Genomic DNA, 25,592 nt, shown 5'->3' with positions numbered 1-25,592 from the left:
ATATAAACTATATTAGAACCAGTGAGAAATGACCTGGAAGTGCAGGTCTTCAGATACAGAACTAATATTCTATTGGCTGTAGCTGATGTTTGGGGGCCTGTAGCGCCAGACTGCAAAGTCGTTTGAATTGCAAGTTTGGTGGTTCAAGCTCACCAGCTATTCCTCGGAAACCCTGTACAGGGTCGCTATGGGTCAGAACCAACTCGACAGCACTTAACAACAACAACAAGTCTAGATTGGTGTTTTGTTCTGCTTTCTATATATTCATGGATTAAATGTATAGGTAAAAGGCAGTGAGCTGAAAGGAGAACTAGATTCTCATGTGTGCGTTGCCATTAATGAATTATATGACCTTAGGCAAGTCAGTCAGTATGTGTGACCGCTGTTTCCTGGATGATATCTGAGGTCTTTCCTGCAACCACAAGTGGGGTCGTACATAGAAAACGCAGGCGTGGTTGCTCTTTTCCTGATGGAACAAACTGCATGGTTGTAGAGATAAACGGAGGGAAATGCTTTACAACTAGCATGCACCAATATCCTCATGCATTCAAATCGCATTCATTGAAAAAGATAGTTATTATTTGGACAGTTCTAGAGTCTGCAACTAAACTGGTTTGAAGATGTTTCCTACTCTTAGTAATATACTGTTGCATTTGTCCTTTGCCAAGGTTCTGTGACTCCCCCACCAGTGACTTGGAAATGCGTAACGGTCGAGGTAGAGGTAAACGAATGCGTCCCAACAGTAACACACCTGTCAGTGAGACAGCTACAGCTTCTGACAGCAAAGGGACCAGCAGCAGCAGCAAAACGCGGGCAGGAGCCAACAGTAAAGGCCGTCGGGGCAGCCAGAATTCTTCAGAGCATCGTCCACCTGCTAGCAGTACCTCTGAAGATGTCAAGGCCAGCCCTTCCTCAGCTAACAAGCGGAAAAATAAACCCCTTTCAGACATGGAGCTAAATTCTAGCTCAGAGGACTCCAAAGGGAGCAAGCGTGTCCGTACAAATTCCATGGGCTCAGCCACTGGCCCCCTCCCTGGGACCAAGGTGGAACCCACTGTTTTGGACAGAAATTGTCCCTCCCCAGTCCTGATTGACTGCCCCCACCCAAACTGCAACAAGAAGTACAAGCACATCAATGGGCTTAAATACCACCAAGCTCACGCGCATACAGATGATGACAGCAAGCCAGAAGCAGATGGAGACAGCGAGTGTGGAGAGGAGCCCACCCTCCATGCAGAACTCGGGAGCTGCAATGGTGCACCTGTCTCACAAAAAGGTTCTTTGTCCCCTGCCCGCTCAGCTACCCCCAAAGTTCGGCTCATAGAGCCCCATAGCCCTTCTCCTTCCAGCAAATTCAGCACAAAAGGTCTCTGTAAAAAAAAGTTGAGTGGGGAAGGGGACACAGACCTTGGGGCGTTATCCAATGATGGCTCTGATGATGGACCCTCAGTAGTGGATGAAACAAGCAATGATGCCTTTGATTCTTTGGAAAGAAAGTGTATGGAAAAAGAAAAATGTAAAAAGTCCTCTAGTTTGAAATCAGAAAAGATTCCTTCCAAGAGCTTAAAGTCAGCCCGGCCCATTGCCCCTGCCATCCCCCCACAACAAATCTACACCTTCCAGACAGCCACTTTCACAGCAGCAAGCCCAGGCTCCTCCTCGGGCTTAACCACAACAGTGGTCCAAGCCATGCCCAATAGCCCCCAACTCAAACCCATTCAGCCCAAACCCACTGTGATGGGAGAACCTTTCACAGTCAACCCTGCCTTGACGCCAGCCAAGGACAAGAAAAAGAAAGACAAAAAAAAGAAAGAATCTTCAAAGGAACTTGAAAGTCCTCTGACCCCTGGGAAGGTTTGTCGAGCAGAAGAAGGCAAAAGCCCATTCAGGGAATCATCAGGAGATGGGCTGAAAATGGAGGGTCTCCTAAATGGCTCATCAGACCCCCACCAGAGCCGACTGGCTAGCATCAAGGCAGAAGCAGATAAAATCTACAGCTTCACGGACAATGCCCCCAGCCCTTCGATCGGAGGCAATAGCCGCCTAGATAGCACTACCCCTGCCCAGCCCATGACTCCTTTACACGTAGTGACTCAGAATGGAGCTGAAGCCGGCTCAGTCAAAACCAACAGCCCTGCATACTCTGACATCTCTGATGCTGGGGAGGATGGGGAGGGCAAGGTGGACAACATCAAATCAAAGGACACTGAGCAGTTGGTTAAAGAAGGGGCTAAGAAAACTCTTTTTCCCCCTCAACCACAGAGCAAAGACTCACCATATTACCAAGGCTTTGAGAGTTACTACTCTCCAAGTTACGCCCAGTCCAGCCCTGGGGCTCTGAATCCCAGTAGCCAGACAGGAGTGGAGAGCCAGTCCCTGAAGATGAAAAAAGATGAGGAGCCTGAAAGTATAGAGGGGAAAGTGAAGAACGACATCTGTGAGGAGAAGAAGCCAGAGTTGAGCACTTCTAGTCAGCAGCCCTCTGTCATCCAGCAGCGTCCCAACATGTACATGCAGTCTCTCTACTACAACCAGTATGCCTATGTGCCCCCCTACGGCTACAGTGACCAGAGCTACCACACCCACCTCCTGAGCACAAACACAGCTTACCGGCAGCAATTTGAAGAACAGCAGAAACGGCAGAGCTTAGAGCAGCAGCAGCGAGGCCTGGACAAAAAGGCAGAGATGAGTCTAAAGGAGCGAGAGGCAGCACTCAAGGAAGAGTGGAAGCAAAAGCCGTCAGTCCCACCAACTCTGACCAAGGCCCCCAGCCTGACAGACCTGGTGAAGTCAGGACCTGGCAAGGCCAAAGAGCCAGGGCCTGACCCTGCGAAATCAGTAATCATTCCCAAGTTAGATGACTCCTCAAAACTCCCCAGCCAGGCCCCAGAAGGACTTAAAGTGAAACTGAGTGAAACCAGCCATCTAGGCAAGGAGGTCTCTGAGGCCAAGACAGGTGCTGAATGTGGCCGGCAGGCAGAGGTGGATCCGATACTCTGGTACCGACAGGTAACTGTTGCCCTGGTGGGAAATACTATTTGAGAGTCTTTCCTCTCATCCTTCTATAGGGATTCAACAGAATTGACATTAGCAGGAGAAATCTAGAATTCCTTACCTTTGTTAATCATTTTAATATTTTTCAAAAGCACTTTTATATCAGTAAAAGACATTTCCCCATTTAAGAAAAAGGCCCTGATAAGTTAGCCTTTGTCTAGGGCAACTCAGGACTTCACTAGCAGAGCTAGGTCTAGAATCTTAATTCCTAGAGTCCAATATATCTTCCACTGATTGATTTCAATGGAATGTGTTCATGATATCTCCCTATTTTAGAGTAGGCCAAAATCAGTCTTTTCAGATTGAGTTACTTTTAAAAGGGTTTAATCAGTAGAGTTAGAATTAAGAACTGGGAGTCTCACATCTGGCTCTGCTCATAAAACTTAGGATGTCTTCTTTTCCCTTTTGGTGTCATAGTTACACCTCCCTCCTGGCCTGGTGAACAGAGCTCTCCACCCCTGAGTTTGCTATGAAAAATTATTTCCATAGAATACTTGTCTCCAAGAAAACATCCATTGATTGGATTCCACCCCCCCTTTTTTTTTTTTTTTTTCCTTTTCAGGAGGAGGGGATGGGGACTTTTTAAGCAAGAGAGATCAGGGTTGGATTGTAAAGAAAAGTCAGTAGAGGTCAAGATTATACTCTGCCCCAGGTGTCTAGAGATTATCTGGTATTTCTACTGGGACCTTCAGCTTGAAATCACTCTCTTCTGTATAACACCTCAACTCTCTTTCTGCGATGATTGTAGGAGGCAGAGCCCCGGATGTGGACATACGTTTACCCTGCCAAGTACTCAGACATTAAGTCAGAAGATGAGCGGTGGAAAGAGGAGCGGGACCGCAAACTGAAGGAAGAAAGGAGTCGGAGTAAGGACTCTGTCCCCAAGGAAGATGGGAAGGAAAGCACAAGTAGTGACTGCAAACTGCCTCCATCTGAGGATTCCCGCCTGGGGAGCAAGGAGCCCCGACCAAGTGTCCATGTGCCTGTGTCCTCTCCCCTCACCCAGCACCAGTCCTACATCCCCTACATGCATGGCTACTCCTACAGCCAGTCCTACGACCCCAACCACCCCAGTTACCGGGGCATGCCTGCTGTGATGATGCAGAACTACCCAGGTACAGACCCCGGGCAACTTCTGGTCACCAACTGGGGAGGGACTGAAGCACAGATTGCAAATCCACAACTTTCTTGCTCAGCCCTAAGGCTTTATTAAGGCTTAATTAGATGGCCTTTTTAAAAGTGCTTTGTTTTGTTTTGTTTCTGTGAAGGACCACACTAAATCTGAACTCCTTAAATGAGCTTCAGTGATAGTCTTTGAGACCACATTTCCCTCTAAAAGGATTGCCTATACTGTGGTCTCATTGATAACTCCCTCTTCATCACTGCTGTCTCCCCTCAACTGGTAGTTTTAAGCTTGGATTCTGCATTTTGCAACATGCTAGGCACTGTGAGAAGTTCAAAAGAAGTTTTAAAACCACCCCTCACTTCTTCCCCTCAAGGACCTTATGTTTGTATCAAGGAAGACACATGTAACAATTGAAATTCAAACCAGGGCATTACATATATTCAATTGCAAGATTCTGTTCAGCTGATGAGAAGAGCTGTGTGAAATCAGACTTGGGGACGTCTAGCTAGAAAGGTCCAGCTTAGCAGGATACACTGCTGTTAAGAAGCTCTAGAGGGGGAGGGAGTACATCATATAGGACATTAAATGTTGATTTGTTAAAGTCATGCTCTAAATAGGACAAGTAAGTTTTTCAGAGGAGATAGGCAGTTGTCTCACCCTGTGGTATTCCTTTCTCCCTGTCACTCCCGCTCATCTATACAAAAGCAGTGGGAGTCTTGGTGTGGTGCTATAGGATAAGCTTTGGACTGCACGGTCAGTGGTTCAAACCCATCAGCCACTCCTCAAAAGCCCTACACAGGGTTGCTACGAGTGACGGCACTTAACATCAACAGTGATGATAATAGTAGGTGACTTGTACACGTTATCTTTTTAATCCTCCCCATCCGCCTGTCACATCAACATTGGTGTCTTCATTTTGCTGTTGCTACAGAAACTGAAGTTCAAAAAGGTGGTTAGTTTGCTTCAGGCTACTAGAGAGAGAGGATTTGAGCCCAAAGCTATCTGACTCTAAATCCTGTGACCTTTCCACTTGACGATGTCCCACCTCCAAGATGACTCTCTCTGCCTGATTCAGAGAACCACAGTGGATCGGGGAAGTTGGCTGGAGGAAACTGAGAGCCATGTTCCTAATGTCCCTTAACTAGATTTGGATTCCTAGCTAGAGGACAAGGGACATACCAACAGTTTCAGGCCAAGGATACTGGTAGGAAATATCTAAGCCTGTGCCTGGGAAAGCTGGTGCCCCCCTAACTGTGTTCATTTAAAACCATTTCTTCCACGTCTCCTCTATCCTTCATTGCTTAATTTCTCATCCCCAGGTTCCTACCTGCCTTCCAGCTACTCTTTTTCCCCATACGGCAGCAAGGTCTCAGGGGGTGAAGAGGCCGACAAGGCACGAGCCAGTCCCAGTGTGAGCTGTAAGTCCAGCTCGGAGTCCAAAGCCCTGGACATCTTGCAGCAGCATGCTAGTCACTACAAGAGCAAGTCACCCACGGTAAGGGATGGGCAAGTACACTGGCTGTTACCCAAAGACCAATAAGGCCAGGTCCAGGGTCTGGGAGAAGATAGGCAAATGAAGGTTCTGACTGCAGTGTAACTTAGCGGGCATTTATGGATTCATGGTGGTGGTGGTTATGTACCATGGAGTCTTTTCCAACTCATAGCGACCCTGTACAGGGTTCTGAGGCTGTAAATCTTTACGGGAGCAGAAAGCCTCATTTTTCTCCTGCTGAATAGCTGGTAGTTTCAAATTGCTGACCTTGAGGTTCGCAGCCTGATTCGTAACTACTACACTGCCAGAGCTCCTTTATGGATTCATAGGTGTGCATTTTTAGGGAGTCAGGATGTGGGCCCTGAGCATCTCGTGTATGTATCTCACTACAGTGCTTTTGTGTCCTTTCCAGATAAGTGATAAAACTTCTCAGGAGAGAGATCGAGGGGGCTGTGGGGTAGTTGGAGGTGGTGGTAGCTGTAGCAGTGTCGGAGGAGCAGGCGGGAGCGAAAGGAACGTAGACCGGCCCCGTACCTCCCCTTCCCAGCGTCTGATGTCCACTCATCACCACCATCACCACCTGGGTTACTCGTTGCTTCCAGCACAGTATAATTTACCCTATGCAGCAGGTAAGCCTCTCCTAGCTCTCTCCATCTCAGTACCAACGAACCACCCTCTCCCATGTTTTTTGGAGCTTATAATCTGATTTGTGGTGAGTTGGAATCTACTCAATGGCAGTGAGTTTAATTTCTTGGGTTTAGTCTGTCCACAAGATCCCAAAGTGACATAAATGGCTTGCATTCAATTGCTCACCTAAAGGTTGGTGGTGCACCCCCACCCCACAGCAGTACTGAAGAAAGGCCTAACCATCTGATTCTGTTAAAACCACCACCAAGAAAACCCTACAGAGCAGTTCTACTCTGTCCTATATGTGGTGGACATGAAATCAGGGCCAACTCCACTGCAACAAATACTAGTCTACTCCGAGTCCTAGTCTCCTTAAACCTTTGGCATTTGTTTCCCCCTCTGGAGCTCAGGGACCTTAAAACTTCTTCACAATACTGACTTTGATATTCAGAAGACTAAGGAACAGGTGTTCCCTCAGCCAAAGAGAAACAGGCAACTGACAAATAGAACCTTGCTATCTGTCCCCAGCTACTATATAGCTGGCCAAATAAGAGATTGTTTGCAACTCTCGCACCCCAAAACACAAGGGAATAGGGAATTTAAGGGCAAGTTCCTCCCAATCCCCACCCAGCTAGTACAAGGAAAGTACTTGTTTGGAAGACTCTGGGAGCACACACTAGTATGTTCTTCTTCTTCTCAGGGCTTTCTTCTACGGCTATTGTTGCCAGCCAGCAAGGCTCAACTCCCTCACTCTACCCACCACCTCGGAGGTGAGAATGGTAAGTAACTGTTGTCAGTTTGGGGCAACACATACAACAGGCATAGTTGCTATCTGGATCCCAGAATCCCTGTGGAGCCTAAGTGAGGAAGTGAGCTATGTGGGGTCGACATTGTGAAAGTGGTAGAACCCTGGCCAAACCTCCTATCTGTGAAGACCTGTGGAATGCCACTGGCTTCCTAACAGTTTCTTTTCTTGGATCGCCATCTTGTGGTTATTATACCAGTCAGCTGAGCGCCTGCTTATTTGTCCATGTTTCTCTTGCAGAACACCAAGTGCCCGGATAAAGTCAGCTTCACAGGCCCGGACTGGCTCACCTTAGTTGATGCTGGAGGTGCCATTTAGACATCAGTTCCATGGTGTTGATCATTCCTTTTTGCTGGTCCCACCATGGTCGAAGGCAGACCCTTGGCGCTCTCAACTCCCCGCCCCTCCCTCTTCCTCAGGAGCTGGAGAGCTGGTACTTAGCAAAAATCTTTATTCTCCTGGCCACAGTTGTGACTGTCATGGCCTGTGTGGAGATGAAGGTACGGGGAGCAACCAGGGGAACATGACCACAGCCCAGAGAAGTCACTGCTCTCTTCCCCAAGGCCCTGGTCAGCTGCCAGAGCAGTACCAGCCCCCCCCACCCCCCAAGCACTGGGTAAGGTCTGAAGACAGCACAGCAGCCATACCCCCCTCACTGTCATTTCTACCATCACCAGGTCCTGTGTCTCTTAAAATGGCTTGGGCCCTGGGAACTGGCAGCACGTGGAGAAATTAGAATCTCAGGAAAGAAATCGGGGGATTTTTTTTTTTTTTCTGTAATTGTGAAAACAAGGTCTTCAAACATGAAGACCTCCCCCGTCACATGAGCACATGTAAATGCTCAGAGCCCAACCTGGAAAGGAAGACCCAAGGCACTTGCCCCACTGGGGCGTTGAGCTACCTGTCAGCAGAAGGCGCAAGGGTCCTTACACCAGCACAGGGCTCCCCAGGGACACTGTGGGGGCTGGAGCAGGGACGGAGTCTGTGAAACAGCACCTGCGTCCCCACCACATCCTGCTGCTGCTTTCCCCCAACTCCTTACCCTCTTCTCTCTCCCTCCTGACCCCTTGGTGCCTTTCCAGGGGCGGGGGGCACACTGAACTTTCTTCTTTTCCACTGCTTGGCTCTAGAGATTCAGACAAGAGACAATAGTGTTCCCTCCAGCATGGGGAACTCTGGCAACTGCCAGGTCACCTTAGGGCAGGGCCTGGGGACAGACCCTGGGAGTACCCAGCAGTTCTTAGAGATGGCCTGTCTATTCAGCCATCTGAGTATCCTGCTCATTTAGGGCCACAAATATATACAAGGGGGCTTCAAAAAGTTTGTAGAAAAATTTCATGATCTTTTAATTCCATTAGTATATGAACTTTTTGAAGCTCCCTCTTACAGCCCAAGTTCCTCTGTGTACAAGATTTTATATAGTTCAATCTATAACCTCCATGTGTGCCAATATAAGCTGTGTTTCTATGTAACACACGTGTTTCTGTTTTAGGGGCCACTGGCCATGGGAGGTTATGTGTCAGACCCTGGGATAACTCATCCAAGCCATTCCTCCTCTTCAGAGCCAGAGTGTACTCAGGAGAGTTGTGCTGTGAAGCAGCAGACATTTCTCTGCTGTCCGTAAACTGCAGTCTCCCAGTGCAAGTTTTATGCTGTTTTTGCTTGGAAAGTGACAGTGATTTGATAGCTCTATTGGAGTCATTTCTTCCCCAAGGTATTCTTTGCTTCTCCTCGGGTGTTATCCCTTTGTTGTTTTTGGCCTTCTAGATTGAGAAAAATTGAAAGTTATCAGCTTAAACTAAAACCGGAGTGCCAAAAGTGGCCATTGAAGAGCAGGGACTTGGCTCTTTCTCATTTGGAGGAAGGAGATGGGGAGTCAGAAAGCACAACGTCCAGCAGAGGTTGGTTTCTCCTAAGCCTAGAACCCTAGGCATAGATAGGCTTGGGGTCATTTGCCCAAGCGGAGCCACCTCTGACCTGCATACCTTTCCTCTAGTTTTCATGTCCTTGTTTTTGTTCCAGTTGAACCTCCTCCCCCAAAGAAACCCCATTGTTTTCCACTTCTTGGCAGCCCTGAACAGCCTCCCTCTCACCCATCATTCCTTCTGCCTCTTGCTGCCCCAGCAGGCAGTGCTAGAAACAGTCACTTCCCTTTTATCCATGGAAGTAGCTGGTGTGGACACCTACCCTGAGCCACTACCTCCAAGGTGACCCTGAATTTCAGCCTGATTCTGTCCTCCCAGGCTCCAGTAGGGAGAGCCCGGGGCCCATCTCTGTTCCTCTGTTTTTAAATATTGTTGTGTGTTTTGTATCTGTGGCACTAGCCTACAGCGTATTCTGTACATATTGTAAAGAAACTGTTTGGAGTAATTTTCTTTCCCATTCCTGCCTTTTCCACTTCGTTCTAACAGAGAGGAGGAAGTTTCTGTGTTAGCAGGGCAGCATTGGGTTATACAGAAGGGAACAGCTTTTTCTTTTTCTTTCCCTTACAAAATATTTGGCTCTTTGAAATTATACCTTGAAGTTAGAGCTGCTCGGAAGAGCAAGTGAAAGCAACAGTGGCAGACTGGCACTGCCTTTTCTTGGTCCCTCATCTGTGCCAGGTTGTCTCCCCTCCCTGATAGAAAATGAAGCAGCAGCTAGAGACAGTGCAGATCCTTGACAAGTACTAAGTGGAGGTTTGCTACCTACCTACCTTCAATGAGGGGGCACATACATACACAACCATTATTCTAGCCAGGAGGATGAGGCAAGGACCCCTACAGGGGTACCCCCCAGGAGCCAGGGCTGGAAGAGTTTGCTGCTGAAAGCCCAAACCAAGGCCACCTCTGCCCAGGCCTCATGGATAGAGCCTCTTCCCTAGGAGGGGGAGCTCTGGGATTCTCTTCTTCCTCTTCAAGGTATGCCAGCTCCCATCCTTCCCTGCCTTGTACATGTGTGACGTTTCCTTTTTACCCCACCCTCTCCAGACATCCCAAGGTCAAAGGACCACACACAGAAGGGGAAGAGGGCACCTTATGAAATGAAATGGTGACTCTTAGCTCCAAGGTGGGAGTGGGAGGACTTGGCATAGAGTTGGGGTACAGACTGTAGAAGGGCTAGAGGATTACTGTATACAGGCTGTGAGGCCCCCATATCACTATCCCTATTCTCCACCCCAGTGTCAACTCTGATGCCCCCAAGATTCAACTGAGCAGCTAGTTGGCCCCATAATGGTTGGCCTTTGTCATTTGCTTTATTACTAGGGCATCCCAGGAAGCTTTCCAATGATCCTCTGTCATGGGCCTCTCCCAGGAGCAAGCCCCTCTTGCCCCAGCCCACCCGCTTGCCTTGGTGCTCAGCCCCCCAATTGGGAAACAGGATGGGGCGAGCTGGAGGCCGGACTGGAGGGGCAGTGTTGCTGTTCATAGCTTTTGTTCCATTGGCGTTACTCTGTTGGATTTAATTTCAGTCTTCCTGATTCTTCCCTTCTGTAAAGTGTACATTACCAAGTTCCTTGTTTTTTTATATATATATATATATAAATATATATATATACAAACTGTACTCTTTTTGCCTTTGTACATTCAGGCAAGAAGAGAAAATAAATCTTTTTAAGAGACAATCACAAATCTGTGAGGGCTGCTGGTTATTTCTCCTGGAGTTTGCTGCTGAGCTGCCTCCGCTACCTGCCCCCCCCCCCCCAAAAAAAACCCTTCCCTTCTCCCTTGGCTTTCCTGACCTTCCTTAGTGTCCTGTTCCATGTGTGTTTTCAGCTTCACCTCCCCTGGCTGAAGGCAAGCTGTTTGAACCCTGTGTCCAGACCACTTACCCTGCAGCCTTTTCCTGCTGAGCATTGTCTGCTGACCTGGCCACTCCTCTGGTCACCTTTTAAATCCCAATCACCACAGTGGCTTTGGACCCCCAGGTACTCAAGACCTGCCTCCTGGAGGCCCTGGTTTGGGACATTCACCTTTTAAACAGTGGAGCTTGGAGCTCTCTGCTGAAGAGTTTGCACTTTTTTAATTCGCCTGGGAGTTAGGATGGATGGTTTGAAGGAATGAGTGGGAAACTATCCAACCTACCAATGCCAATTGTTCCTGGATGATGAGCTCCTGTGATTGATTACCCACTAGAATAAGGGCTATGGGTTTCCTGGGTCACAGAATTTCAAAGGGTGGTAACATTCTGGAATAACCCAGCCAAACCACTGTTTGCCTCTTTTTCTCCTTTTCTTCTATTTTCCTCCTCCCCTCACCCCCTTTTTTCCCCTCTACTTCCTTTTCATAATTGGCTTTGGAATTGAAATATATTTTTTAATTATTTGTTGTATTTATTGAATAAAGTTTTTAATGTCCCTGTTCTTAAATTTAGACCAGTTTGCCTTTCACATCCCCTTCCCAATACTCCACCCTTCTATGTTACTTTAATTTGTTGTGTAGTGGTGTGTGGCTGTGGAGTTGGTACCAAGGCTGTAAATCATGACGGGAGCAGAAAGTCTCATCTTTCTCCTGTGGAATGGCTGGTAGTTTCTAACTGCTGACCTAAGATTAGCTGCCAGATCTGGAATTTATCTGTCAGTGGTTTTCTGTATGAAGTTTTTCTTTTTTTAAAAGGGAAATCTTGCCTGAGTGCCTAAGTTTTTCCAACTCAACCCTTCTAATGTGGTACTAGACCAAGCACTGTACTGCTAAAATGCAAGATCTGCTGTTAAAACCCATCAGCTGCTCCTCAGGAACCCCGCTATATATATAGTTACGGTAAGTCAAAAATGACTCAACAGCACTGTACAACTCTGGCTGTAGGAGTTCTTGGATGGTGCAAATTATTAGCATGCTTGACTGCTAACAAAAAGGTTTAAGGTTTGAATCCACCCATACGTGCCATGACAAAAAAGCCTTGTGGTCTACTTCTGGGGGAAAAAAAAAAATCACTTTGCAATTCCTAGGGAGCTGCTCTACTCTGACACACATAGAGTCACCGCACAACATAACTGATTTTAGCTCTGGGTGTATTGACGAGGAACCATCAGCAGGTGGCAGCAGAAGCTCAGGCATGTTTCCCATCCATTCAGCTAACTGGAAAAGGCTGTTTTGTCTGGTTTGTCTGAATTGTAGAGTAACGACTCTGAATTTAAGGTAACATCTGAATCCTAAACTGCCTACATGTAGTGATTGGACATTGGCAGTATTCATGTGGATCTCTGAGGTCAGGATTTCACTGTAGTACTGTTTTGAGTCTGCCTCTAGGCTGCCTATTGGGGTTAGTTTTGCATTGGTGGATATCTTCAAGTCTTGATTTCAACTGAATTTCTCTATGCCCAGATCTGCTTTAATAATAACTTGGGCACTCATTTCCTTTAATTAGTACCAGGTGGAGACCAGGTTAAGCTTGGCCCAGGTTAGAAACACAAGTAAGCTCCAGGAATATTATGAAAATGAGCTAAAAACTAAAGACAGCCATAACTGAAGGAGGGGATAGAGCATGCCCAGCACTTCACTTGGGAGAAGAGAGGCAACGCTCTAAACAAAAAACCCACAGCCTTTGAGAAATTAAAAAGATAAAAACAAAACAAAGATCAGGCTGCGAACCTCAGGGTCAGCAGTTCGAAACTGCCAGCTGTTCCACAGGAGAAAGATGAGGCTTTCTGCTCCCATAAAGATTTACAGCCTTGGAAACCCTACACAGGGTCGCTATGAGTCAGAAACAACTCAACAGCCTAATAGGAAAAATGTGGAGTCCTGGTGTGGTCCTGTAGGATAAGCCCAGGACCACAAGGTCAGTTTGAACTGCAAGACTGGTGGCTCAAACTTACCAGACACTCCTTGGAAACCGTATACAGCGTCACTATGAGTCGGACTGACTCAATGGCACTTAACAACAACAAAGAACAGTATGGTATTAAGACCTCGTTTCATTCTGGATGCAGCTGATAGTTGCATACCTGTCTCCAGGGGCTCGGCCGGTGTTTCAGACTCCTAGCAACCTCACATTTCTTAGTGTAATGTAGCCCCAGAGACCTTGGCCAGTTTAGCTACTCCATTGCACTGCAGCTGTTTTCCACATCCCTACTGGCTTAGGTTCTGGGCTCAAAAGGCAGTAATAGTAGGGAAGGTAGTCCTGGAACAGGTATAAACAGACCAACCACAACTTTAAATCAGTTTATTGACACAGTAACACAATACACTTGCCTCCCTGGCATCCCCCCACCCCCTCACCCAAACTAGATCTCTCCCCCTTTGTCACCCCTTAGAACAAGCTGTTCAGTGAAAATAGGAAAAGGCAAGCCACCCCTACACCCCAGCCCCAACCCTTGGTCCTGTGGTACAGGGTCACAGACACTAATCTGTCACAGGGGGTGAGGAGACATTACAGCTCTACTCAACCAGTCAGAGGCCTCTAGTCCCTAAGAATTGATTCCCCCCACACCCCCAGGCCCTGAGTTGCTATTCCTCCTCCTCTGCTCTCAGTGACCCTTGGAAGGAGACCTTGGGGTCTGGGCCTGCAGCCAGGAGCAAGAATTCCTAGCGATGATTTGAGAATCAGGATTTGGCTAGTGTTTTTTAAGGCCCAGGCACCTCCCAAAAAAGCCCTGGTGGTGGGAGGGAACTTCAGTGCCCCCACTTCCAATGCACTGATACCATTAAACAGATTAAGCCAGCTTAACCAAATGCCAGAACAATACCAAGCTGTAAAGAAGGAGGGGTCAGACCTGCTTACTCCAGGCCAGACACAAATGCACAAAGAGAAGCCCAGGTGGAGTGTCAAAACACAACTCCAGGACACTGCCCAGGGGGCCCTGGGGTGATAAGCAAGGAAAGAAAAATACACAAGTCTTAAAAACTAAAAAAGTCCAACAGCAGGGGCACCTGAGCCCAGCAGTGCTGCCCTCCAGGTCTCGCCCCTGGGTCCAGACAGCCCTCCCTCTATAGGCACTGTCCTCCCCTGGGCTAGATAGAGAGCACGTCACACAGCGCAGTTTAAAAAGCTTCTAATGCCAGTTCATAAACATCTTCATTTACTATTGGTGATTACATGTGAATAATATGTTTATACTGTTCTTTATGGAAAACAATTGCAACGAGAACTCCGAGAACACAATAGGCAACCCTCACCCTGAGCCCCTTAGTGTCCTTCCCTAGACAGCAAGGAGCCCCCTCCTCAGTCCCAGGGCTGCCTGACCTTTCCCTCTTTCCCCATGTGGCTCTTGGGCAAAGCATCCTCCATGACCATTAGTCCTCATCGGACAAGTTCTGGTCCAGGGGGTAAACCATGAACATCACATCTGGCCGAGAAGGGACACAGGGATGGCCTGGACGTACAATCTCAAAGCCCAAGAAGCTGAAGGTCTTCAGGAGTGGAGCTGCAGAAAATAAAGAGTATAAACAGAACTCTGATTAACATACACAGTCACCTCAAATATGACAGAAAACAACAAACTACGATGGAATAAGTCAAGCTTTTATAACCCTTCAGGCACCCCCCTCTCCATGACGTCTCAGAGTTTGTAAGGCAGGTTCAGAGCATCCCCTTGCTGTGCAGGAGCCCCTGTTCCTTCTCCTTAGATCCCTACTGTCTCAGGTTGCTCTGATTACCCACCTCTGTCTTCCCGGCCCTTCCTGAAGCAGATGAAGACGTAGTTCACTTTCATCTTTTCTTCAGCAAATTCTAGTAGTGCCAACAATCTATAGAAGACAAAGAAAATGACTCAGACCCCAGGTTTCCCATCTGCCACCCCCACTCAAAGAAAACAGCTTATTATGGCACGTACACAGACAGTATTATAAATTTGTTGCTGTTAAGTGCTGTTGAGTTGGTTCCTACTCATAGCGACCCTGTATAATGTTTCCGAGGAACGGCTGGTGAGCTTGAACCACCAACCTTGCAGTCCAGCGCATTAACCCACAGCATAGAGAAAATCTAATTTCAAGATCCTAGGATCCCTGAGTTCAGCCACAACCCCTGAGAAAGGTTACTGGTTCTTCCTCTAAAGTTCACACTAAGTAACGTAACTAATGCCATTTACAAGATAAGAGTCTAGGGCCTAGGAAGAGAACCCAGCTCTTCAGGGGTTCTCTAAGATTGCCATGTTCAGTTTTGATAACCTGATCCTGAGGAACTCTGGCCATACCACTGCCTACAAAGATTTCCTAAGAGGTTGCGTCACTCAAGAGAACTCCCTCCTCAGGACTGTTTTTACACACCTGGCTGCTTGGGAGGGCGTTGCCCAATCCAGGGAAAACCCACTATATCTCTGAGCTTCTGGTCTTTGAACTGCACCACTGTATGGTAGATCAAGAGGGATTTTAATGTCTGTTTCGAAGAAGGAGCCAAGAGTGATTAACTGGCAGCGATTTGATTAATGTGAGAATGATCTGCTTGATTGTAACTAGAGCAGGCCTGTTGTACTGGCTAAAAATAACCTGCTACAAAATGGTATCTTCATAGGAAGCCTAGGGGAGAAGGCCCAAATACCCCCTTGTCTCTGATCCCAGTAAGCACACACCCTTCTCTAAAACAGGACCCTCTTACCCTTTTCTAAAAGCGCCACTTACCCTTCTTTGCTCCCATCAGCTAATAATCCATCTGGGATTTCTACAAACAGGCTCTTGCTGGACAGGACTGCATCCCAGGAAGAGACCTTCACCTCAGTGACCTCATATTGGAAGTGGATGATGTGAGGTTTCCCATCGTTCACAGGGAGGTCCTGGGTCACAGTAAGCTTCTCGTCCTAGGAGGAAGCAGGGCAGAGCACCAGGTCACTTCTCCTCTAGCCATACTATATGCATCCTAACCCTGTGTCCCCTTCTCGGCCAGATGTTGTGATGTTAATAGTTTACCCCCTGGACCAGAGTGCCCCTTGACCCAATTTCAAGAAGACAGCATGGGACCGACGCCCCCTGGCCATGGAGAGCTGCATGCTGACCATATGAAGCCCACACACGTCAGCACTGGGTGGCAAAGCCAGTGTGGCTAGAAGGGACGAAGTTACCAGGTGTCCACTAGGTGCCGAGGCCTGTGCAAGGTGCTTTCCATATATTACCCTCAGTCATCATGACAAGCACACGGAGTAGGCATTAATATCCCCATTTTAAAGAGGAGGGACTAAGGCCCAGGTGCACTGACCCATGGTCTTTTCAATTGCCTCATATGCTTGTAAAAGAATACTGACAATATCATGGACTGCCATTCGACCCAACAAATCTTTGCTGGAAGAAGTGCAGTCAGAATGCTCTTAGAAGCAAGGAAGGTGACACTTCCTCTCTCATACTGTGGACATGTTATCAGAAGGGGCCAGTCCCTGGAGAAGGACATCATGCTTGATAAAGTGGAGCGTCAGCAAAAAAGAGGAAGACCCCAAAAAGATGGATTGACATCATAGCATCAGCAATGGGCTCAAATATAAGGACTGTGGGAATGGCTCAGGAGTGGGCAGAATTTCTTTCTGTTGTGCACAGGGCCGCTGAGTCAGAATTGACTCGACAGCACCTAACGACAACTAAGGCCCAGAAAATTAGGTCGCTGACCCACAGCTCTACAGCTAGGAAATAGCAGAACTAGGGTTCAAGGTCAAGTCTCCCTACTCCAAAGTCCATGCTTCTTCCACAGCACCAAGCCATTTCCCTTTCCTCTCTGCAAGGGAAACAAAAAATGAGGATATGTGGGGGCCCAAATCAACCAATGCCTGCTTCCAGGTAGACTGCAGGGTCCATGTTATCTCACCTGAGCTCAAGGGCCCCATTACCCTTCAATCCCTGTCTTAGGGAGAAGCTAAACCAACTTCTGGTCCTTGATCACAGAAGATTAGAAGGCAGCAAACAACTGGCTGCTTCAGCCCAGACCACTCTTGAGAAGGAAAAAGGAGAGATGCTGAAGCTGTTCCAAAGCTGCTGAGCCCTGCCCTGTGTCCTGCCAGGTAGCAAGTAGTTGAGATGCAAGGCCCTCAACTCCTTACCTTCCATCTACATACCACCTCCCACCCTCAGCACCAGGCTGGCAGGGACAGAAGTCAAATATCCAAGGGCTAAGAACAATGGGGGAAATTCTCCTAACACTTCAAGGGAAATGGAGGAGCAGCATAAAAAAACGCCATCCCCACTCAGGACCCTGATTGTGCACTACCCAAGTGCTGGCCACTGAATGGCGAAGCTGGCAGGGTACTCACTGGGTGCTGACATCCCCCACGCATAACTCCCAGAAATCACACAGCAGCAGCCTCAGCTCACAGAGCCCTTCCCGATCCCTGCCACTGGCCCAGAGACTACAGAAAGTGACTCCTGTCCTTGAGCTCTCCCTGATGCCTCCCACCCCAGGCTCCTCCTTACCTTATATATTAGAGCTGAGAGAGAAGGATCCCTGCTGGCCCCTCGCCCACCGGGGATCTTCGACAGTGGGTGAGGGGCATCAGGAGCACCACAGAGGCCCCGGAACAATGTGCCTGCAGCACTGGAGCTGGGGACAGTTACTCAAAGGCAAAATACTACTGCAAGAGACAAGAAAAAGTAAGGCAGTAAGCACAAGAGTTTCAGATTTAATGTGACATCCCACCTTAACTCCTTTCCTGGCTCTCTAAGAAGTCTACACCACTGCTCTAGTTTCTTCTGCATCAGCTTCCAGAACTACTTCTGCTTTAAGGACAGACCTACCTCCCCCTGCAGAGGCACAGGAAGTCCAGGTGGATATGTCTGACCAGAGGAGCACCTGTCAAACTCCTTCAAACCATCTTTGTGGTGCTGGGCCAGGGTCTCCTGGGAGGAACCAGATCTGGGCTTGCCAGCCTGCCTTGGAGTGCACTGTCCGTACCCCTCACCTTTTCTTACCCCAACAGTTGTGTGGTAGACTCACAATCTGCACAATCACTTTAGGCTGGGGTGCACATGCAGATGGGCAGGGGACCATCTCCCAGAGGAACGCTAATGGTTACCTTCTTAATGAGAGCCCATCCCCACATCTGAGCAAAAAATCACTTAGCCAAACTCCTCTATGGTCAAGAATGGAGTGAGATCGAGAGATGTGTGGCTCCCAGAGCAGAGTACAGGGAGTTGAGTTATTTGCAAATGTCCCTAGGGTGCCACCAAACGGTGGGCTTCCATGCACTTCTTTGCTAGAATCTGGCCTGGGCATGGGAGTATGGCAATACTGATATGGTCAAAATGGGCAGTTCAGATATGGGGAGGGGTCCTGGGAAGAAGCATAATGATTCCATGACCTGATTAAGGAGACCAAGAATTAGATGGATGACAGGTGAAAGTTTTCTAAGCTCCCTGTCACACCTCCAGGTACGTACCCTTAATGGTCACCAGGGGTCCACATCTGCTCTACTGCTTTCTATGAACCCAATTTAATGGTTTTTAGACTGAGATGCCACTAAGTAAGTAACTGACTCCCTAGGCAAAGAGGCAAATTGTGCATGTGCACCATGTCTCGGTAATAGGCCTGTCCCAGCTCCCCAACACCAGCCTCAGGGAAGAAGGACTCAGGTGGACTCAGGGAGTATTTATATTACAGAGACCATCAGCAAAACGCAATAAAGCAAGGCTTTTTCTCTGAAAGCTAGTTGTAAAATGGTGTGCGGCACCTTTCTTCACATTATCCTTTATAGCAAGGCATGCCAGACTCTGGCTCTTATTCCTGCACAGAATGCAAAATAAACTCACATGTCACATGACAATGGCATAATAATGAAAGGGGTAGCCCATTTAACACTCAGTACTAACAGACACCCACAGCCTCTCACTGCTCTAGCTCAGCTTCGTAAGGGCTGGTCTTTCAAATATTTCAACTCAGGGCTAAAAGCACATCTAGAAATGTCTTTGGGAAGCGGAGTTCCCAAGGGCTTGTGAAGGCCCAGGGAAGCACCAACACCAGAGGGTGATAACCACACTCCCCACCCCTGGCAACCTCTGGAAATCTCAGGCATCCTTAGCTCTCCCACTCTCTGCCTCACCAACAGCTGCAGCAAAGGGGCAGGCTCCAGGACTCCGCTATGGACACTTCTCAAAGACAGCATTAGTTTATGCTAGGGGACAATGGTTATTATGACTCCCCCCCTTCCAATGTGTGACGGCAGGAAAAAAGATGAGTTTCCCCAAGAAAGGCCAACACAGGCCCCACAATTCCTTCCCCATTCATTTATTCCCTAGTAGCCACTTCTAGTCTGTGCTGAGGTTCCTGCAGGAGCCCTATGGAGGCTGAGCCACAAGAGAAAGCCAGCTGGCTTGTGTTGTTCGGTGAGGTTCCCACTGGCTTAGACACATGAGATATATAGCCTTATATGCCAGAAGAGTTGACTGGGTTCACAAGACAAACAGATCAGCAAGACCCTTGCAATTAATTCTACAATTCTGGTGTCAATTCACCTATCTTCAGACTCCTTTCTTGCACAAGAATTATTCACTCCACCGCATCCAACTCTTGTCTGCACACCCACCACCATCTGAATTCTCAGTCAATTTTCACTTGCAAATGGCAGAAGCAATGAGGCCAACCCTCAAAAAGATCAGAATAAGGTGTGTTTGGTTTCTTTTTTAGATCCCCTTTTCATAGAAAAAGTCCTGAAGCCTAACCTGTGGTCCCAGCATTAAACTTCAAGCTATTGATTTGTCTGGTTTCCTGATCTCTCTCCACTTCAGCCTACGCCATGGTAACCAATCATTCAGCTCCGTACAAGAATCCCAAACTCTTTCCTCCTCCTCCCCCACAAAGTCTGTACCAGAAGGCAAGTGTGTGTTTGTGAGTGGGGGTGGAGGGATGTTTCCAATCCACAACCTGGGGATCTAATTCCAGTTGGCAAAGCTAAGAGAAACAGCTGGGGTTTAGAAGACAGTCAGTAACAATGACTATATTCATTGTCCATCATGATGGATCTGATTTTAGTTACTTACTGTAAATGGCAAGTTGCTCCTTTCCAAAAAACCTGATTTTCATTTCTGAAGTGATTAGGGCAGGGGTAAGAGTTACATGTGTGGTGGTGAAAGAAACTAATGGGCATGAAACTGCCCCAAAGTGAATGAACTTCTCACATTGGCTTTAGTGTTCAGAATGGCCTTGTGGCGAGATAATGCTGCCACCAACCTCACTCAGAACAGTAAACTTGGGGAGAGAAAAAAACAGCTTCTAAACACAGGCCTTCCTATCACAAGATTCAAACCAAGTTAAGCTTCAGTTAAGTTTAGTGCTGTTTCTAAGTGGCTCCAATGGCCAGCTTTCTCCAGTCCTTCCTCACATCCTGGTCTCTCCACCATGGAGATGTTGTTAATGCTGTCAAGTTAGTTCCGACTCACAGCCACCCTATATAGCGTTTCCAAAGATCGGGAAGTAGGCCTGTTTTAATCTCTCCCACCACAGAGGTGATTTAAGAAGCTCACTCCGGAGGTTGCAGAGATTAGGCTAATTAAAGAGAATCAAATATATCTATCACACTGAACCCAAACACCCAGCTAGGCTGGTCCTGCTTTTGAAAGAGAAGAAAACATATCACCAGTAGCATAGTGGTTACGAATCGGGCTGCGAACCTAAAGGTCAGCAGTTCGAAACTACCAGCTGTTCTGAGGGAGAAAGATGAGGCTTTCTGCTCCCGTAAAGATTTAGAGCCTCAGAAACCCTGAAGAGGGTTCACTATAAGTCAGAACCAACTCCATGGCACATAACCATACCAGAAATGAGGGTGTCATTTAGTCACCTGCCATCCAAGTCAACTGGAAGAGAGGTGGGTGATTATAGTCAATTTGCTAGTGCCTTTTCGTTTCTCAGTTGTTATCAGACATGTCCTTGGAAACACACTTCACATACATAGCATTTGAGTGCTACCACATCCTGATGCCTCTACAGGGTTCTGTTCTGTGAAGCTTTCTGTCTGAAATGTCCTGAGTGGATTTTAATTTCATACACTGGCTACAGACAGACATAGAATAGATGTAGCAGATGTATTCCTGGATATGTCAATGACAAATCAAAGTTTTAACATTCAATTCCTATTTAAAATCTCTAGCATGCTTCTAATTTAAAGGAATTCACCTTTAGTCTCTTGATAAAGTAAACATCTTTCAAAGGCAGAATCACTTCTCAATGACTCTGATGTCAATTTTGATTTTTCTATTTGGTTTGCATAAAGAGATTTAATATAAAAGTAATTCTGTAGCTAGCTTCCATTCAGCTGCAAATTACTGATACACTTTTGATCAAGTTTCACTTGAATCAGTGGCTCCCTAAACTTGCTCAAGTCTGCACCCTTTCTAGTTTCCCTTAACTGTCAGAAGAGGGTCAGGGTATCCTGGTATTACTGACCTTTTGTATCAAGTGAAAAATCACAGTCCCAGTGTGCTACATGCACTCTCCTTTTCCAAACTCTTCTGACCCATTCACACGTTGGGCCTTGCATTACAGAACCCTTTCTCAAGTGCCCTCCCCTCCCCTTACACAGGCTGCTTCTGCTCTGGGACTAGGCATGGCTCTGATGACTAATCCCTTCGCACAGGGACCAATCCACAGCTGCCATCACTTAGCTGAAAAGAACTAGGAAGAAAGGTAGGAGGCAATGACCACCTTCATTCTAATGTAACTTTACAGGCTGATTTCCAATTAGGAGCCCCTGTTCCATATGAGAAACGGCCCAGGCACAAGTCATTTCACTGGGGCTGTTCTGCATTCCAAAGGGAGTCTACTTGCTAAGCAAGATTATAAAGAAAATGACATCACCACTCTGAATCACAGATTGAAGCAAACTGGGTTTTGGATGATTTTCTACAGGAAACACTTCTGGTGACAGCTAGAATATCTGTTCCTCTGAGGTTTATCTTTTCCTTAGGAGTAATTTTATTCACAGCTGAGCTGACATGAGCACATCTTCCACCAAAGGTAAGCACTGTCACCTATGCTACTTGAGGTGGTTAGACAGCCAAGGGACTATGCTTTAACATAAGACCTTAGGTGAACATTTTCATTACCTACAAATACTTTGTCGAGTGAGCTCATCACCCGGTGCCACGCCTCCTTCCCAGGATAGAATTACTTCATTGTTTATATAGTATCAAAGACTTGGAGAATTTTATTACAGCTTACTTTGTACTGAGCATTCTATTCTGCTGCTGTTAACAGGAAACGACCTACTTAGTTTGCTTCAAGTAACAAAATTCTTGCTTACCTACTCTGCCATTTCTGGTCTATAGCTTTCAATTAGACTTCACAGCCTTCCGAATCATAGCACTAACTTGAATCAACACTGCATACTCTTTCAAAAAGGGATTAATTCCTCCTTTTTTTTCTAGGTATGCACAGTTGTAACATCCCTCTGCCCCACCCCTCAGTCTTCTTTTTGTATTTCTTAGCAGCTCCAAGGCTACATTTGGATTTCTTGGCAGAGTGGGGAATTACTATTATTAGTCCCACTGCTCTCTGAAACATACCTCCAATTTGGGGGGATTCCTAACTACACTAAGACTAACTCTTACTGTGGGGTGACCTTGAAGGCACATTATAGGAAAACTGGCTCACCCTACCACCCCACACCCAAGAAACCCTACTGTCACTAAATAGGGAATAACCAAAACCAAATTCTTTGGAGACAGAAAAGCCTACTGCCCAGAAAAGCAGTGCAGATGTTCATGCCCGTGGTGATGTACTTTGGGGCCTTGCCTACCTCTCCAAAATAAAACCTGGAAAAACCAAATGCTTGTCCTCAAGGCCCATCAATATACAGACTGAATGTAACACCGTTATCAAGCCAGGACTAGCTCTTTTCCTCTCCTCCACATACTGTACTGTCTGTCATACTGTACTAAGCCAGTCCTAGCAGAAACTGTCTCCACAAATCCAGGAAGAAAAAGGCTCTGAAGCTTGATGCAACAATCATTTCCTTGGATTTGCACCTCATGTTCAAAATCATAATAAAGGTGTTTGCAGTGTGTCTTCTTTTCTCCCCAACCATCAGGAATTTTGACATTTTAAAAGCACCAATCAGAACAAGCCTGGAAAGGACGAGCCTTGTTTTCAAAACACACTGCTGGGGGGGAAGGGGCCGGGTCGCCCCCCCCCCCCCTCGGGCAATATTTCTTCCCGGAAACCGAGTCTCCACCTCTAGAGTAGTCAGTCCACTGGAGCCAGGGAAACTGGCAATCCCATCCCCCACCCAATGGGAGAGCTCAACTCCCAGCCAGCTCCCTTCTCTGCGGATACAAAACAGCAAGAGCACTGACTGAGAAGAACATCCGGCTCTTATCAGAATCCCTAGTTAGGGCTCTAGCAGGAGTCCTTTCAGAGGGCAGGCCAGAGGAGGCCAGAAAACAGGCTATGGAGACAGGACTGCCATAACGCAAAGAAACCAGACACCCTACACACACCACACCACCCCACCCCCAGGCCAAAGTGGAGGAGCCTGATCCAAGGCCTTGCTCCAGCCCAAGCCCTGGCAGGCCAGCTGGCTCCTCCCTCCACCTGCCTTTCATACAGCCAAGCCCCTCAAATTACCAACACACCAAGCAAGGGCCCTGGAGACAAGCAAGCCTGTTTTGCCACTTAGGAAGCTGGAAAGAACTTTCAAGTTAAGCGAACCCATTCCCCTCTTTTTACATGTAAGCACACTAGCTAAGTCAAAACTAGAACTCAGGTCTCTCAAGTTCAGCCTGGGAAGGCTTTGTGTTGGTCCCACAGGCTTCACTCCTCCAGAGTGCAAAGGAACTGGTAAGTAGACCAGCTCGGACCAGGGAACTCCAGAGAGTGCCTGCAGATACCACTCCCCCTTCTAACCCTAACTGTGGAGGCACCCAACAGAAAGACAAGGGGAAAAACTCCATCTCACATACCCCTGCAGTGGATTGTCCTGTAGGTTTCTCTGCTATCCTCCACCCGTGCACTTCATCCTGCCCCCTCTCCTACCTGCCCTGTCCTCAGCAAACACAGCCTACAAGTAACACATTTTGCATCTAACCAACAAGTATACATCTACCTTCACCTCCTCAGCTCCCAAGGGGCTGGGGCTGGGTTAGAGAAAATGGAATAAGAGAAAGGAATGCAAAGGGAAGATGCACATGAAAAGTCTCAGGAAAGGAAAATATACCAGAAAGGGATTGTGGATAAAGAGGGCTTGGGAGACTGGAATAAAGAGTCAGATAGGACAAACCAGAATATGGGGAGTTCATTTTCTTTCTGCATGTAGGAGAGAAATGAGGGGGGAGTATGGAGAAGGTAGACAGTCTGAGAATTAAGGGAAGAAAATAGCTAATGGCTGAGAACTGAATCACTTAAGGTAGAAATTAAGAGGTTGTTGCAGGTAGCCTAGGTATTTCTGAACAGTACCTAAGAAAAGACTTAGAAATCCCTGAAGGAGACAGTCCCTGGGGCTGACACCCCTAAAGGAATATATGGGAAGGGTTGAGGCCTTCTGAAGGACGGGTGGGGCAGTTTCTCAACCCTAGAAGCACATAAGAAAGAACTACTTGAGCCTTAAAAATACATACTAATTGGCACCAGCCCGGGCCAATTAGCCCAGAATCTTTGAAGGTGGTTGATCTTTCAAATGTGTAGCCAAGGTTGAAAACCCAAGAAATGCTAAAAACACACTTGGAAATATTAAAAGATGGTCTTGCTGACCTTTTAGTGAGAAAGACCAAATGTAGAACTCTGAGTGGCAGTCAGAGCCCTCTAAGAAGAAAAGTAGTACGGAATAAAGGCGGCCATGTTTATAGGAGGAGCCAAGTCTAGTTTGGGATGGACCCTAGCACAAATTAAGTTGGATATGCAGAGAATGGATATGCTTGCCAAACAATGAGGCTCATGAGAGGAGAAGCCAGAAGGCCAAATCTGGGGACAAAGGGTCTGGGGTGGGGAACTAATGAGGTTTCAACTCATTTTGGAGGGGGCAATAACAGGTCTAGGGAAAAAAAGAGGAAGGGAATTGGGTACAAATTGTAAATGGAAGCCATCCTGATGTATATAGGGCAACTGGAGTTAAAAATTATGGAGAATCAGGAAATTATGAACAGTTATTGGAGAAAAGTTCGGGACAAAAATATGGGTTATATTTGAGGGAAGGATAGGTATGAAGGGCTTCTTGGAGAAAGAGTGGAGAAGCAAAGAGGAAATGAGATGCCTAGTTGTTAAAGATTCAAGTTTAAAAACCACTGATACTCAATTTCAGAAAGATATGTAGGCTCCCTCTCTCCAATTATTGCGGGGAAGGTAGGCTTGAGTTTTGAGGGAGGAAACTTGCAAAGGCCCAGTTTTCGGGTCATGGGGCCTGATTTGAAGTCACAGGAGTACAGGGAAAGGGGGTGGCCCTTAAAGGCCTTCAATGAAGTAGGGTGGGCTGAGTTTTGTGGAACCAATGACTGAAGCACCGGGTTCAAGATGGAAGGACTTAAGTCCAGTGTTTGAGAAATAAAGGAGTGAGGTTGGGGGAGAGGAAAATTGGGCCTAACTGGGAGAGAGATATTGAGCGAGGGAGGAACGAAGGAAGGGAAAAATGAAGCTGGAGTAAGGGACCACGGGGAGGGCTGGGTACTCTACAGGCTATT

General features: G+C 47.2%; 2 protein-coding genes across 2 annotated transcripts in view; one reads left to right on the top strand and one right to left on the bottom strand.

Moving 5' to 3' along the window:
• ZNF609 (zinc finger protein 609) overlaps nucleotides 1–7,073 on the top strand; it is a 238,608-nt gene extending 231,535 nt beyond the window's left edge. Inside the window, exons 4-8 of the mRNA XM_006831540.1 lie at nucleotides 669–3,009; nucleotides 3,803–4,169; nucleotides 5,500–5,675; nucleotides 6,085–6,301; nucleotides 7,000–7,073. Of these exons, the coding sequence (XP_006831603.1) occupies nucleotides 669–3,009; nucleotides 3,803–4,169; nucleotides 5,500–5,675; nucleotides 6,085–6,301; nucleotides 7,000–7,073 (3,175 nt within the window). The remainder of the gene's footprint in view (nucleotides 1–668; nucleotides 3,010–3,802; nucleotides 4,170–5,499; nucleotides 5,676–6,084; nucleotides 6,302–6,999) is intronic.
• A 7,011-nt stretch (nucleotides 7,074–14,084) lies between these two features.
• OAZ2 (ornithine decarboxylase antizyme 2) overlaps nucleotides 14,085–25,592 on the bottom strand; it is a 12,193-nt gene continuing 685 nt past the window's right edge. The window contains 5 exon segments of the mRNA XM_006831539.1: nucleotides 14,085–14,446; nucleotides 14,683–14,768; nucleotides 15,639–15,814; nucleotides 17,409–17,489; nucleotides 17,491–17,566. Coding sequence (XP_006831602.1) covers nucleotides 14,316–14,446; nucleotides 14,683–14,768; nucleotides 15,639–15,814; nucleotides 17,409–17,489; nucleotides 17,491–17,566 — 550 coding nt within the window. The 3' untranslated portion in view covers nucleotides 14,085–14,315.

Source organism: Chrysochloris asiatica, unplaced genomic scaffold (genome assembly GCF_000296735.1).
Source record: "Chrysochloris asiatica unplaced genomic scaffold, ChrAsi1.0 scaffold00004, whole genome shotgun sequence".
Taxonomy (NCBI): domain Eukaryota; kingdom Metazoa; phylum Chordata; class Mammalia; order Afrosoricida; family Chrysochloridae; genus Chrysochloris; species Chrysochloris asiatica.
The sequence above is the reverse complement of the archived record's forward strand: the minus strand, read 5'-3'. Positions and strand labels throughout refer to the sequence as shown.